The sequence below is a fragment of the Hippocampus bargibanti genome, linkage group LG13 (assembly GCF_051943395.1).
Source record: "Hippocampus bargibanti isolate YZ-2025 linkage group LG13, ASM5194339v1, whole genome shotgun sequence".
Classification (NCBI taxonomy): domain Eukaryota; kingdom Metazoa; phylum Chordata; class Actinopteri; order Syngnathiformes; family Syngnathidae; genus Hippocampus; species Hippocampus bargibanti.
In genome coordinates this window covers 22,343,853-22,359,487 of record NC_142746.1, presented here as the reverse complement: position 1 = coordinate 22,359,487, position 15,635 = coordinate 22,343,853, and the positions used below count along the sequence as shown (strand labels likewise).

The 15,635-nt window shown below is 41.9% G+C and overlaps 1 protein-coding gene across 1 annotated transcript in view; it reads right to left on the bottom strand.

The window, feature by feature from the left end:
* Positions 1 to 7,023: 7,023 nt before the first annotated feature.
* The window catches only part of ryr2b (ryanodine receptor 2b (cardiac)), a 74,042-nt gene continuing 65,430 nt past the window's right edge, over positions 7,024 to 15,635 (bottom strand). The window contains exons 90-98 of the mRNA XM_089012623.1: positions 15,248 to 15,393; positions 14,879 to 14,939; positions 14,482 to 14,626; positions 13,091 to 13,230; positions 11,841 to 11,997; positions 11,418 to 11,482; positions 10,941 to 11,041; positions 9,731 to 9,782; positions 7,024 to 8,932 (exon numbers count right to left, since the gene is read on the bottom strand). Of these exons, the coding sequence (XP_088868749.1) occupies positions 8,837 to 8,932; positions 9,731 to 9,782; positions 10,941 to 11,041; positions 11,418 to 11,482; positions 11,841 to 11,997; positions 13,091 to 13,230; positions 14,482 to 14,626; positions 14,879 to 14,939; positions 15,248 to 15,393 (963 nt within the window). The 3' untranslated portion in view covers positions 7,024 to 8,836. The remainder of the gene's footprint in view (positions 8,933 to 9,730; positions 9,783 to 10,940; positions 11,042 to 11,417; positions 11,483 to 11,840; positions 11,998 to 13,090; positions 13,231 to 14,481; positions 14,627 to 14,878; positions 14,940 to 15,247; positions 15,394 to 15,635) is intronic.

Below are 15,635 nucleotides of genomic sequence, written 5' to 3'. Positions count from 1 at the left end.
ATATATATATATTTTTTTTTTTTTAATAAACAAATATGTCACCAGGGCTAATCCTGACAGGAATGTGTGGAAGCCAATTACAGTTGCTTCTTGTGCACGGACCCGAGAAATGGTGGCTCACCGTTTCCTGTTCAGTCTCGCGGCACGCTTCCTGTTTTACACACATACACACACGCATGTGTCTTTTAGGGTTATACGTGTTGATAGGATGACATAAAATGGCTAAGCTAGGTGAGAAAGGGGTCAAACAGATGCGGATCTAGTAAAATGGCGGTATGGGTAATCCATTACTTAATAATAATAATACATTTCTTTTGTAAGTGCCTTTCAAAACACTCAAGGTCACTTTAAAGTCACAGGATAAGTTTTTCTGTGGGTGAGCAACGACAGCCACACGCGCCCGCGTTCACTCAAACTAGAATAACTCAACTATATAAAAAGCCAGCTAGCTAGATATTAGATAGCCAACAGATAGCCAAATAGCTAGCCAGCCAATAGATAGCGAATAGATAGGCAGCTAGCTAATAGATAGCTAGCTAGCTGGATAGATATCTAGCAGACAGGCGGCCAGCTAGCTAGATAGCTAATAATAATAATAATAGTGGCAAAATACCCGATCATGACTGAAGTGTTCAAAAGTCAAACGGACAAGAGTGACTTTTTCCCACATCGTTGGTCGGAAAGTCGGACACGGTCGGACGGAGAGCAACTCACCTGGATTTTTCCCCAATTCCTGCAATTTCACACCGTCTGACTCGCGGGTGAGAGCAGCGTGAACACGGCGATAAAACCCAGGCGCCGGTTCGACGCTCACCTTGATGGCATCCGTCCTCCTCGCCCATCTTTGGAGTGTCAACAGAATATCAGATAACGGGGGAAATAAAGTGGGCAGGAAGGTTCGCTCTGCGTGATACTTAACCTCCAAAAGGGAGGATTTGCTCATGTTTATTCAGGAGGATTACGGGCCAAATTTATCACGGTCTGCTAGCCCATATTTGCCCAAATTCCAAAATGTGCTTTCTTAATTCTACGCCTGGCACCGCAACGCGCTAGCAGGCCGGCCGGCAACGCGTAGGGCAATTTTGGCCAGCCAGCATGTCACACACTTGCACAGCAATCGGCCGTGTGATGGAACCAAAAATTGGGAGTTTGCGTGTCCTTTAGCCTTCGAGTCTCTATTCAACATTTTCAATGGATTTCCACTTACGACCGTTTGGTCGTAAGGACGACATAAACCTTCAATCCAGCGCAAGAAACCTTAGACTCTCTTCTTTCATCAGTAAACAAAGAGTTAATTCCGAAGTTATATGGGCCTGGAGTTATCTGAGCTTGAAATGGGAGCAGCTGTACAAAATATAATGCAATTCATACATATTGATTTGTTTTGCGCTTTAACGGAAGCGGAAGCTGTAACAAAGCGCTAACGTGGACAAAAGGGAAATGCTACCCCCTCGTGGAAGGGAAAAACATTAGCTGAGGTCTAACGGCTACAGAGCTAATAGCTAGCCAGCTTTTGAGCACGAAGCCTTCTATGGAGTGCGTTGCAGGCCCACAAAAATAAGATGGTAGAATCGTGACTGCTGATTGGCTGATAGGCTCCATTTGGAAATGGACGCAAGGGGAACGTGCGCTACGCCACCTTGTGGCAGAAAAAAAAAGTAAAAAAACTTGCCGGCTGAGATCTAAGAAGCTAAGAAAGTCCCTTCCTTGAATTTTTGTTGATGCCAACTCATTACGTTTAAAAAGTGAAATAAAATGTGCAAAGAAACATACATACATAAATAAGTTCTATTTTTCTCAAATGAATCAACTGTTATCCCGAGCAAAACAAACATGGCAAAAAAAAAAATGAGACGGGGGTGCATTGTTTGGGTATCCTTATTAGGAAGACAAACAGATCTGATTTCTCTCTCTCCAATTTGGGACGTGCGAGCGGCCCAATTAGCGCAACGGCGGGCGCTTGGCGTTCTAATCTTCTCCTGTGCCAATCATCCCAACGCCAATCTCAGCGGACGCAATAAACCCAATTTGGCGACAAACAGGAAGTCGCATCGCGGACGGCGCTTTAGCGTCGACGGCCGCTTATCGTTGACAATGTCGTTTTTATTTTTATGAGCATTTTTTGGGGGCTTCAAATGTTTCATTTTAACTCATTCAGTGTCAAACGATATGCAAAAAATGTGTCCACTCCAGTGCCAGGGTTGTTGTCATTTTCACTCCAATTGCAGGACCCATACAATAGACTTTTAACACGACATAAACATTCAATTCAGCATAAGAAACACTCTTATTTCATCAGAATAGTTAGCTAACTGGCTAACTAATATATTTTTTTTAACTTTATGTTACTTGCGCGTGTGGCTGCCGCTGCCCACCCTGTGAGTGTAAAGTGACCTTGAGAGTTTTGAAAGGCGCTTAGAAATAAAATGTATTATTATTGTTATGATTTGATTCACATTTTTTCAATGTTGTTAATTTGCTTCTTTCCATTGAACGTCGGCCCACAGGCTGTGAATGCAGCAGGATGCCTTTCCGTCCGTCCGTCCGTCCGTCCGTCCGTCTTCAGCAAGTTGATTATATGCTATGTGACTTGTTTCTCAATGATTCGGTCAAGGGAACATTTTCTCATTCCGGGGAAGAAAAAAAAAAAAAGCAAGCCAACCAAACGCCCCCCAGAAGAACGTCTCCCGTTTAATCAGCAGAGGCGGTCCAGGCTAAATTAAAAGCCTTTTATGGGGACAAAATGGCTGCCAGATGATTCAAAATGGATTGATTTCTGGGACTATTTTGCCCGAATGTTGATGGTGGCCAATCCGCTGCCGGGTTGAAATAGCGGGCGACATTGCTGGCCCCGAATCGATCCCCAGGCGGAGGCGCCAGATGATTAGCAAGGACGGCGACTGGCAAATTTCGCTCTCTGTTGACTTTTTGCCGCTAAAACATGCAAATCTGATCTCCGCCCACCACTGCGCATTTTGGCAGGGCGGCCATATTGAGTCGGAGTGGGACTTCATGTCTTTTGGGTTTGACGACACCTGCTCACAAGAGGGATTCGAATTGCATCGTTTTAGTTTTTACATGGAACGACTGTCTCATCCAAAAAAAGAACAACTAATGCAGGTAGATTGTTTTTATCCTCATGGGTTATGAAAGAAGAAGGGGCCGAAAATGCCTGCCGTTGTTTAACAAGTGATGTTGCCCCCCCCAAAAAAAATTCTTTCCATAACAAGTACCGTAAAATTAATGGATCAGATTGCTAACTAGCTAACTAACTAATTAAATGAGCCAACCAACGGATTCGCCGGTTAGCTAACCAACTCATTTGCTGGCTAGCTAACCAATTAACTACCTAGCTAGCTAAGCAACAAACCAACTAACTAACTTCCGAACTGACTGGCTAACTAACCATGTAACTAGCTTGTTAGCTAACCAACTAAATAAACAAAGAAATAAATAGAAACCACTGACCGCTACGTATCATAAAGACACATTTTGGAGCAACCCCGAAGAGATGAAAGACTAAAATCCTGAATATGGATAAAGCGGACTTGAGGATTTTTAGCGTCAAGCGCTTCTCAGATGCTAATTTGGATGGGATTAGCGTCAGATCATGAGCAGAGTGTAGCGATGACGTGCGATATCGTGGCTACCATGCAGCCCCTTCCGTGACCTTGAGATAGCGGGCGACAGAAGGGGTTGCCATTGATGCCAAAGAGATCCATCCGTCTTCGACGTCGCCCGGTAACGCACTGGGCACAGCAAACACATTTTTGAATGAGACATTTTGAAAAAGAGATGCATTCTGGGAAGGCTACAAATTGGAGCTTGGAACTTGCTGACAAGAAGGCATCCAAATGCTTTGATTTTTTTTTTTTCCTCCAGTTCCGCACGACATTACGGATGGAACGTGAAGAGCTTGAAAATAAATAATTCATGACCCCCCCCCCAAAAAGGGGAAAAACATTACCAGGCACCATTAATGTCTTCTTATCGTGTTTCATCCAAAAAAATTGCAGCAAGGAGAATGGAGTATCTGGTGAACGGGATTAAAAGGGGGGGGGGGGGGGTCATTAAAATGAAGTCGTTTCCCATTTCAAATTGAGTCATGACTTATCTGGGGGGAAGAAGGGGGGGGGTGTCATTTATTGCCGATGGATGGGGGGGGGGGCAAGAGCGGAAGGGAAACTCCATCTTGGTCCACCACTCAGCATATTCGGTTCAGACTTTCTGCATTGGGCTGTTAGGATATCCACAGATATCTAGATCTAGATCTATATCTATATCTATATCTATATCTAGATCTATACCCATATCGAGACAGAGAGAGAGAGAGAGACAGAGAGACAGACAGAGAGAACGAGAGAGAACAAGAGTGACAGAGTTAGAGACAGAGAGAGAAACAGAGATAGAGAGAGACAAAAATGTGTCTACTCCAGTGCCAGGGTTTTTGTCATTTTCAATCAAAATGCAAGACTCACCAAATATTGACTTTTAGGTCTACATAAACATTCAATTCAGTGTAAGAAACATTCGACTCTCTTCTTTCATCAGAAAGAAACAGTTAATTCCTAAGGTATATGGCTCTGGAGTTATCTGAGCTTGAAATGGGGGCTTTTTCCCCTCGACGCTTCAAAAAGTACAAAATTAACGATGGCAAATCTGTACACATCTGGTCATTATTTTTCACTTTTAATTTGAAAACGACTCCTTCATTTCGAAGCCCAAATAAAATGACGTGATGGGCCAGATTTGGCCCCCGGGGCCTTAACTTTGACACCGGCGCTCTACATGGAAACTAATGAGAAATTGCTTTTATGGGTTGTGATAGGGAAATCAAAATAAAAGCCAAAACAAAAATCAATCCGGGCCTTAATCTGAAAGGCACGAGTGAGCGCGAGGCCCCGCAGAGCATCAAAAATAGTCCGCCGGCTGACTAAAGTGAAATCAAAGAGAAGACGACTCCTATTTGATTCAAAGGCTCTCAGCGTCAGGTGTAAGTGCCGTTGGGGGGACGACACGTACCCCGCCACCCCTCTCGTCATCTCACGCTGATTTACACGGCGGATGACGTTTCCATGCTCGATTGAAAGGGTGCAGAGGCGACATCTTCACAATGACGGGACCATTCCGGGCGGCCCGGACGAAGCCGCCGCGTGGAATCATTCGTCCACGCGTCTCCATCTGTCATGCGGCCAACCTAAAGCCCTTCGTCTCAATTGCTTATGAAGCCGCCATATAACATTATCAGGGGAAAAAAAGCCTTGAATAATGCAGAGCTGCCGGGCATGAGTCGTAGATTGTTGATTTTGTGATGATAAATATGGCGCCGTTCATTTATCACTGCAGACTCGGTCGCATCAGTTCACGTTTGCGGGTCAAGCGGATCGTCACTGTTAAAAAATATACGTGAGTACCGCATTTTCCGGGGTGTAGACTGCAAGGTTAAAATATCCAGTCAATCAGGGTCCACAAATAATCCGCACAAGCCATCTGTACACTTGATGCAAAAAGTAATCAAGCCAGCTAAACAGAACACAATTGATGAGGAACTGGGTAAAATTATCGCAGAGAAAGCACGGCAACTTCACTCGGATATCGTCAAGAGGCAACCTGGACGTTTGTCATCCATTGATGATTTCAAGGCTAGCCACGAATGGTTCGAGAACTTTAAGCGTCGTACAGGGATTCATAGTGTCATTTGTCATGGTGAGGCAGCCAGTTCTGACGATAAAGCTTACAAGGAATCATTCGTCAAGATGGTGAAAGAAGAAGGCTACGTTCCTCATCAAGTGTTTCATGCTGATGAAAGCGGCCACTCCATTCCATCAAACCATCAACGACCATCACAAAGGTCAATAAAACCACTTTATTATACAGTAGTTAATTTCTTTAATTACGATACCATAGCACATTTATTATACATACAATAAGATATATTTTGTGTTGTTTTAAGGCTTCGAACATTAGAAAATGATGTTTTATGGGGACCTGAGAACGAATTATTCTCATTTTAATGGTTTCCTATGGGAAATTAATGTTTGGAAGACACACTTTTCGCCTTACATACACTTTCTGGGAACCAGTTAAGTTGGTAAGCCAAGGTATCACTGTACCCATAGTGAGTTGTTTTCACCAAAAAATTGTAAACAAGATGGATGTTTCTGTGTTTCCCCTCATAGCATCCACGCGTCTGCAGATGAAATGTGGTCCCATTTTGTCGCCGGACGCCGGTTGAACCACTACAACGGTAACAATATGTGACACGTGTTGGCAGGCGGACTGACTGCAAATCCCTTGAAGCAGGCAAGCTGTCCGTCTCAGTCACATTTCTTTCACCAATGAACGACCGGCTGGCAGAAACACTGTTGTTAAACACTTTGAACAGACGCCCACGACATTTGTTTTGACGCGAGATACCGAAAGTCTGGCTGATGTCCACACGGCGTTATAACGCTGGAGCGGAGCTCTTACCAATGTGATACAATCATGTGTATTACCTATTTAGTACGATTACCCACAGGAAAAAAAAAAGGCGCTTATAAATGAAATGTATTATTATTATTATTTGCTATCTATTAGCTTTCTATTAGCTAACTGGCCGGCTAGTTAGCTGTATGGCTGGCTATCTATTAGTTGTATAGCTAGTTGTCTAGCTAGCTGTCTATCAATTGTCTATCTATTAGCTAGCTAGCTTTCTATGTATTTGAGTTACTCCTGGATTGAGTGAACGCTGGCGCGTGAGGCTGCCGCTGCTCACCCACAGAAAAAATTCTCCTGTGAATGAAAAGTGACCTTGAGAGTTTTGAAAGGCGCTTCAAAATGAAATGTATTATTATTATTAGCTATCCATTAGCTAGCTATTAGCTGTCTAGCTGGCTGGCTGTTAGCTATCTCTTAGCTATTTATGGCTGCCGCTGCTCACCCACAGAAAAACTTCTCCTGTGACTGAAAAGTGACCATGAGCGTTTTAAAAAGCACTTATAAATGAAATGTATGATTTGAAATGATTATGAAATGTTATGATAAGATTAGCGGTCTCTTGATCAGTCTTGTAGTGCCGCAACGCGACCTCCAGTTAAAAATAACGAATGCAGCCTTAAAATAAAAACTGTTTAATTTTTAATGTGGGACTTCTTAAAGTTTGAAATGATTGATTTAAAATTCATAAACCTACTTAAATTCGACCCATTTCTTTGTCGCGGGGACGATGTTATATCTTTATTTTGTTTGTAGGAAAGAATAGCAAGCTTGCAATTAGATTACTTTGATTGGTCCTCCCTCCGACTATGAAACGGAATTGTATTTTTCTCAGATTGCACAACGGCAACTAAAGCCGACACGTGAGCACAATCCGATAAAGATTCTCTCTCGGCTGGCCATATCCATGTACAGTGATACCTCGGCTTACCAACTTAAATGGTTTCCAGATAGAGTGTGTAAGGCGAAAAGTGTGTATCCTAAACATTAATTTCCCATAGGAAACCATTAATATGAGAATAATCCGTTCCCAGGTCCCCATAAAACATCATTTTCTACTTTCTAATCCATAAACTACACACAATATACCTTATTTTACGTATAATAAATGTGCTATTGTATTGTAATTAAAGACATAAACTGTACTGTATAATAAAGTGGTTTTATTGACCTTTGTGAAGGTCGTTGATGGCTTGATGGAATGGAGTAAACTAACTAAATAAGCCTTAGGATTACAAACATTATACCGGTCGTGTGCTTCGGTGTTCTTCCGCCAAAGATTTCTCCGCCAGCCGTGGTGGGGCGGCGCTACGTGTGTATCCAGAAAAGTAGTGCTTATGCCAAGGTTTAATTTTCAGAAATTTAACGTTTGTAAACCGAATATTTCGTAAGGCAAGGTGTTCGTAAACCGAGGCCCCACTGTATTTGTAAACAACCGATTAAAAAAGTTAATTTTCACTCATATTTAAAGCGCTGAAGATGTATTTTGCGTGGAAACATTGCGACGTGAGCTGTCAGCACGCTACACGATGGTTTATAATGAGGCTGCAAAACACCAAGATGAGGCATGGGGGAAAACAAAAAACAAAAACAAAACAAAAACGATGAGAAGGACTAGCAGGATCCTGAAGCGATTGTCATGACTAGCAAGAAGTATCCTTCCAAAGTGTGCTTGAGGAACAAATGCCACAGGGAGAGAGTGTTTATCTGGATGTCACACTGGGAGAAGGCTTAGCGCTAAAGGGGGCTACGATTAGCAAGACAAATAACTTCAGTCACAAAACATGAGCGCAAATGGCTACGAGCTTTCATTTGGATTGCAGGTCTTTGGAACTTTGTTTTGACAGCTGTTTTGATGAAAGCCCTCCCTCTCTACACCCTAATACATAACTCCAATAGAAAGCTATCTAGCTAACAGATAGCTAATAGATAGCCAGCTAGACAGTTAGCTAACTATCTAGCTAGCCAGATAGCTAATAGATAGCAAATGAATAGCAAATAGATAGCCAGCTCGGTAGCTAGCTAATAGATAGCACATTTATAGCAAATAGATAGCTAGCTAGGTAGCTGCTAGCTAGATGGCAAATAGATAGAAGCTGGATATATTTCTGCGTGACTGAAACAGATTCATTTGATTCCGGCATTTTTTTTTCCATTTAAAATGTCAATTTTTTTGTTTTTGTTTGTCATTTTGGATATATTCCTTTCAAAGAAAAAAACAAAAAACTAAACATTTGATCAATATTTCTGTGTGACTAAAACAGATTCATTAGTAGTGCGCACGGCGTGTTGAATTTGAATCCATACAACTTTTTTTTTTAAATATGCGAGGAGGACATTATGTACCAATAGTTTCCTTTCATCCCAGCTGATCTTCATATTGCTTCCGGAAACAGTCTCCCACAGGAAAGAATTCCCAGCACCGTTCCTGGTACATTTTCCACACGTAGGATTCCTATGTCAACACAAGCCATAATGTGTCACCATTTCTTCGTATTTAATTGCAACTTCATTGGCAGAATCAAAATGTTTTTAAAGACGAGATGTTGACATTTTTTGACTCATTATACTTTGCATAATAATTGCACACATGCCAAAAACAGTACAGTGATACCTCAGTTTACGAACTTGATTGGTTGTGTGTAAAGCGAAGTTTGTCTTCCAAACATTTATTTCCCATAAGAAACCATTAAAATGAGAATAATCCGTTCCCAGGTCCACATGAAACATCATTTTCTACAGAGTAAGCCTTAAAACTACACAAAATAGACCTTATTTTATGTATAATAAATGTGCTATTGTATTGTAATGAAAGAAATAAACTGTACTATATAATAAAGTCATTTTATTGACCTTTGTGATGGTCGTTGTCAATGGATGACGAACATAATTTTCTTTAGTGTCCTCTTCGACTTAACACTAGCCTGTGGTGGGGTCTTTTTCGGTCCCATATTACCAAAAGTACTCCACTTGATAACAATCCACGTCTGCACTCAAAGAAAGGTGGTGAAGAAAACTAGTTCGCCAGCCACTGTGGCGCTGTTCGACCGTGTGGTTTGGTGTTCTTCCGCCAAAAACTAGTCCGCCAGCCACCGTGGCGCTGCGTGTACTTTGGTTCGTCCGCCGAAAACTAGTTTGTCAGCCAAGACTATATGCTCGCAAATTTAGCGTTCATAAGCTGAGGTATCATTGTACTTTGTGTACTGACACGGATACGCCTAACGTTTTTGAACGGAGGAGAAACCAACGGTACCTGTCCTGTGTGTTCAGTTTCGTCTTTGTTAATGAGGTACATCAAGAAAAACCTGCAAAGACACACAGCTACAAATAACGCTGCTATTCACAGTATCTGTGCGAGTTAGTGTTCTTGTTAGCAAAACCGGTATTTGAGATTTTGGGAATTGGTTAGTATGCATCCATTCGCGCCTTCATTTCAGTGGTAGATTTACTAGAACAATGAGCTAAGAAGTGACGATAAAGCCAGCAGGCCAGGTGTAACACCCACTTGTGTGTAATTTGTGCTAATATGCTAACCGAAGCTACTTTGGAGATTTTTTTTTTTTCATTTTTTTAAAATGTATTTACCCAATTATTTATTATTTCTTTATTATCAACTCGTAAGGTTCTATTGTTCCGTTTGATGAGATGATTTTAGAATTTGAATGAAATGATCTCCAACACACCCATTTTGGCGGTGTATTTTCCGGTATATAAGGCGCACCCGAAAGCCTGGATTTATTTCAAAAGATGACCTTATACGCAGGTGCGCCTTATATGTGAAGTCAAATTGAGCCACAACAGGTCTCGCACTACTAACTACTATCCGCAGCCGCCAACTCCATTTTTTCCTGTAGAAAAGTGGTGCGTCACCCCAGCGTCTACTCTAGCGCCTTATAATGTGGTGTACCGTATAAAACTTTGATATATTTATGTATTACAATTGGATTTTTTTTTCATTCACTGCGCCTTATAGCCCGGTGCACCTTATAAAGGTAACATCCGACTTACGACCAGCTCGACTTACGACCACCCGTACTTACGACCTCCAGACAGACCCTATTTTTAACATTTTAATACCACGCCCGGCACAGCAACGCGCTAGCGGGCTGGCAACGCGTACGACACTTTTGGCCAGCCAGCATGTCACTCTCGCACAGCAATCGACTGTGTGATGGCACCAGAGGGGGAGTTTCCGAGTCATTTAGCCTCCGAGTTCCTAGTCAACGTTTTGAATGGATTTCGACTTACGACCATTTTAACTTATGACCGTTTGGTCAGAACAGAACGCGGTCATAAGTCGGATGTTACCTGTATATGGAAAAAGTATAAGTACCTGAATATGGAAAATGTATTTACTCATTGGGCGTGCACCTTGTACTCCGGTGCGCCTTCCAATTGAGAGTTAGTGTCAAGAGTGGCAAAGTATCGTTTGGGTATTTTTCAGTCAAATGCAACAAACTCACAGATAGTTGGCCAGGTTGTGCTCCCGCAGCGTGTGAGTCTCAAAACCGTGTGGAACTTTATCAAAGTATTCGTTCCCGATTCCACAAATAAAACATTTGGTCTGCGGGGAAGGAAGAGAAAAATGAATGTTAAAAAAAAAAAAAAAAAAAAAAAATACATTTGACGTGTTTTGGCATTTGGTCACGGTGTTGAGTTTGCCGTGACGGCACTGGAACAAAAGTTTCAAAGCCACTGTCACGCTTCAACTAAAAGTGCAAAAAGAGGCTGAATTTATACTTATTTTTTACACTTATTTCTCTATCTCTTAGACCCCAAATTCTGACAGCTGACAGCAAAAAAATATATATATATATATTATTATTTTTTTTTTTTTTTTTGGGGGGGGGGTAAGAGCCCTATTTGAGGATTGAAAGCACTATGGAGAAAGGCGAATGTCAGCGTGTGTGTCGGTTCCTCCCTCACGCCTCGCGCCTCACCTCCATGTCCTCTTTGACCTGCTCCTGCTGGTCCCGCAGCTCCCCAAAGGCATCAATTATTAAGCCTGTTGAATAAAAAATAAATAAAGGGAAAAAAAAGCAAATGTATCCATTTATTTATTCATGCATTCATGCATTCATTTTTTTATGTTTAATTACAAAACAAATGTCGTAGCTTTTTGTCACAGAGGACGCCGAGCCAGCTAGCTGGTTTGAATTTACGGCTAGCCGGTTATTGGTTTAACATTTCCAAAAATGTGAGAAATGGTGACATTTGGCCCACTTTTAGCTATGCATACATCGCTTTCGTCTTTTTTTTTTCTTGGCGCGGCTGATGGAATAAGAAGGACAGCATTTTTTGTCTTGCTACCTCGAGCCACCACGCCGAGTCCGCGATGGTGACCCATTGACCGTGCGACTCACCTTGAATGATGGCCAGCAGGATGACGACGACAAAGAAGAAAAATGTGATGTCAAAAACAATCCGTTCCACCTCAGAATCATCACCGGCGGGGTCCTCGATCTCATCTCCGATGCCCCCTCCCGCTCGCACCCCCACGTACATGTGGAACATGTAGCACTGAAATGAAAAAGAAAATACAACAAAACATCAAGGATAGTCAAGAACAACTCCAATCCCCGAAATAGGCCGCCATCTTTATTCAGGGCCAGCCCTGCACATTTTTTTGGTTTTGTTTTCATAGAAAAGCTGAAAACGGTGTCATCAATATTCGTTGCCTTTTTGACCGCAAATCCCCAAAAGGATTTTGTAGGAGAGCGTGAGGCGGGACAAATTGAAAGTCTGGTTGCCTAGCAAGGGGATGATACTTTGCTCCCAAGAGCCAAGGACATCTTTTTGAGGGAAAACAAGACGGGAACAAGTGCAAAATAGCTTTTAATGGCGGCTAGCGAACGGCGAAGGAAAATGTCAAACCTTAAAAGGACAACAGACAGCATTTTTTTGTTTCCTAACTGACATCAGAAACACGTTTTATAGCATCTAAAATAGCCAAAACACGCAGGCTGATATATTTTTGCGTCAAATGCAAAACACCAATAAAAATGACTTCAAGTGTCCCAAAACTACTTCAAAATGACTTCAAAAATGGCGAGTTTCAGAAGGTCCCGCCCCCTTGTTGGTGACGTCACGCCAGGATACTCCTTCACAAACTGCCTTGCTCCAGAATCAAAACAATGGCTTCAGAGAGCTCAGATTCGGAAAAAGATGCTTTCTTGTTACTCATCCAATTCTGAATATGATTCAAATAGTTCCAAAGAGGAAAGCGTAAATGTTTACAATCGATGAAAGAAGTCCTTCCGTATCAATTCTGGACTCCAATGTAGCGGCCAGAAAATGCACAAGATGGCGCCCAAGCTCCTTTGGAAATGGGATGATATGTCTGCTGGGAATTTGGGTCTTTTTCGGTTCCATAATAGCAAAAGTACTCCACTCGATAACAAACCACGTCTGCATGGAAAGAAAGTGGGTGTGGAAGACTAGTCTGCCAGCCACCGTGGCGCTGTTCGACCGTGTTGTTTGGTGTTCAAAACTATTTCGCCAGTCAAGACTATATGCTGGCGAATGTAATGTTGGTGAGGCAAAAAGTTCATGAGCTAAAGCATTCGTAAGCCGAGGTATCACTGTATCTGGAAAACAACTTATTGAGACTCACGGTAAGCATGTCGTTGCATTTCATGTCTCGGGCGCCATGGTCGTCGTCGCTCTTGTCGTAAAATTTGCGGAAGAAGTTGAAGGCCACCACCGTGTAGAGATAGACCACCACAGCCAAGAGACCCAGTGTCAAGACCAACTAGCGGAACGCACACAGAATTTGGCTATCATTACAGCACTGCAGTGGGCCGTCAGGGCCTGCAAGGCCTTCTCTGCTGGCCTAAAAATATCTGAATCACAGACTAATGTGAATTAGATTTTGTCCATGAATTCTTATGAAATAATTCCAAATTGTCTTTTCAGCCATCATTTGTTACCAGGGTCCGAAATTTAACTGGACGCCTTCACAATCAGTTATGCAGGCCCTGGAATTGGCAACCAAAGGCCTGCTCAAAGGCGCTGGCAATGTCAGAGTTTTCGCAAACTATGAATGGGTAGTCACTAGCCAATCATAGCATCACTAGCCGCTAGGTGATAAGTGCATACTGGCCAGAGCTAGCACACTGTATCTGCTGAAGCCCATATATAGTTTTGTTGATTTAATCGCTATTTTGTCAACCGAAAATAGGTGAAGGAGGAGAAGAAAAGGATTTCGTTGCAGATATACTGTTAAAGCCATTTTCAAGACGAACTTTTCATTGAGAAAGCTTGGACAGTTCCGAAGCTAGCAAAAATAGCAAATAATATTTTACAATTTTATGAGACTATCATGAATCCGCACATTTATCGTAAAAATTCCTACTGTTTAATGATAGTCTTTCTTAATTTTCAAGTTATTTTCAAGTTATTTCTGTGCTAACAACACCCTCTAGTGGACATTTACTCATATCACAATACACTCGCAGCTGATTGATTCAGACATAGCACTACTGAAGGCCGAGGAGTGACATGCACGGCCTGCCACTGCATTAGCGTAAATGTCACGCATGAAACACAATCCTGGTTGTTGACAATATAATAACCAACACAAACATACTAATTGAACACACACACACACACACGCACACACACACACACACACACACACACATTCAAAGTCCTCACCCCTGTAGTGAATTTGGTTAAAATATTGTTTTACTTTTTGTGGTATGATTTTTTTTCCCTCATTAACCACGCACACACAAACATAAACACACACAATGTGTAAAAAGTGTGTGTATTCGAGTGAAATGAAAATACACACCAAAAAATAATTGTGGGTGATTTGTGAGGACCTCTCTGAAACTTTACCAGATGCATATAGACCCTCTAGAAGCCTTTAAAATGAAAAACTTGTGAGGACCAAAAGGCCAAAAGGTCCTCATTTGTCAAAAATGTCCTCACTATGTATGGTATAAAATGTTAGTGGTCCTCACAAGAGGAGTTATACAGTCTTACACACACACACACACTGTTTTCCATTGTGTGTGACGGAAGACAGGATGGTGCGAAGCGTCTTAATGCCCATGGCGATGTCCAAAAGGTGGGCCGCGAAGAAAAAGTTGTTATAGTGGCCCAAAACCGACATGGCCATGTAGCAAGCCAAATAGAGGAAGGACTGCGGACACACATCGAAGACACACAAATGACATTAGCAACATAGCATGGAAAAGAAGAATCAAATCACAGGATATGACGCTCATCGCGTAGATTTGCATCGAAATGCAAACGACATCCAAACAAATAAGGATTGAGTCGTTAAATGTCGAAATATGATTTATGCGCCTCTCGCGTTATCTGTGAGGGTACAATACAGGAAGTGACCTTTGGATAGCCAGCGACAGTCATCATGTCGGCTAGCTCCACTTACATTGTCAGTGAGAATGACTCCGAGTTTCCAGATTTGGTATTTGACGTCAATGGAGTTTAATCTGCAATAAAAAAAGGGAAAATAAACATCATAATGTATTTTCATTTATCAGCGCCTTTCAAAACTCTCAAGGTCACTTTACAGTCACAGGATACGTTTTTTTCTGTGGGTGAGCAGCAGCAGCCACACGCGCCAGTGTTCACTCAACCCACAACGAACTCAAATAGATAACAAGCTAGCTAGCGAATAGATAGATAGCTAATAGCTAGTACAATAATCATCTCAAAACATTAGAATATGATACATTCAATTAGTATTCAAGTCACTCAAAGCAAAATGTCCAAAAAAGAGATTCTTTTTGGTCCTCACAGAGTGAGCCAGCCGCCATCTTTTCGGAGTCGGTTCCTCTCGGTTCCCCCAGAGGTGAAATGTAAAGTGACCTTCTCGGCCTGGTCCAGACCGAGAAGGTCACTGATCTTATCGCGGCCGTAAAACTCTCCGTACTTGTCCATCACCTGCAAGGGCAAAGGTGGGTCACAAGAGTTCATGGAAAGAAATTGAAATACAAATACATACGTGAAAACATTGTATATTATATACATTTATATATACAATCATATATATATATATATACTGTATATTAGAAATTCTCTCTATTTTTTCCCTTTAAAACACCCACACATGCACGCACACACACACGTAAAGACACATTTATATGGGAGACGTGTTATTTTTCCAAAAAATACCAAGAGAACTT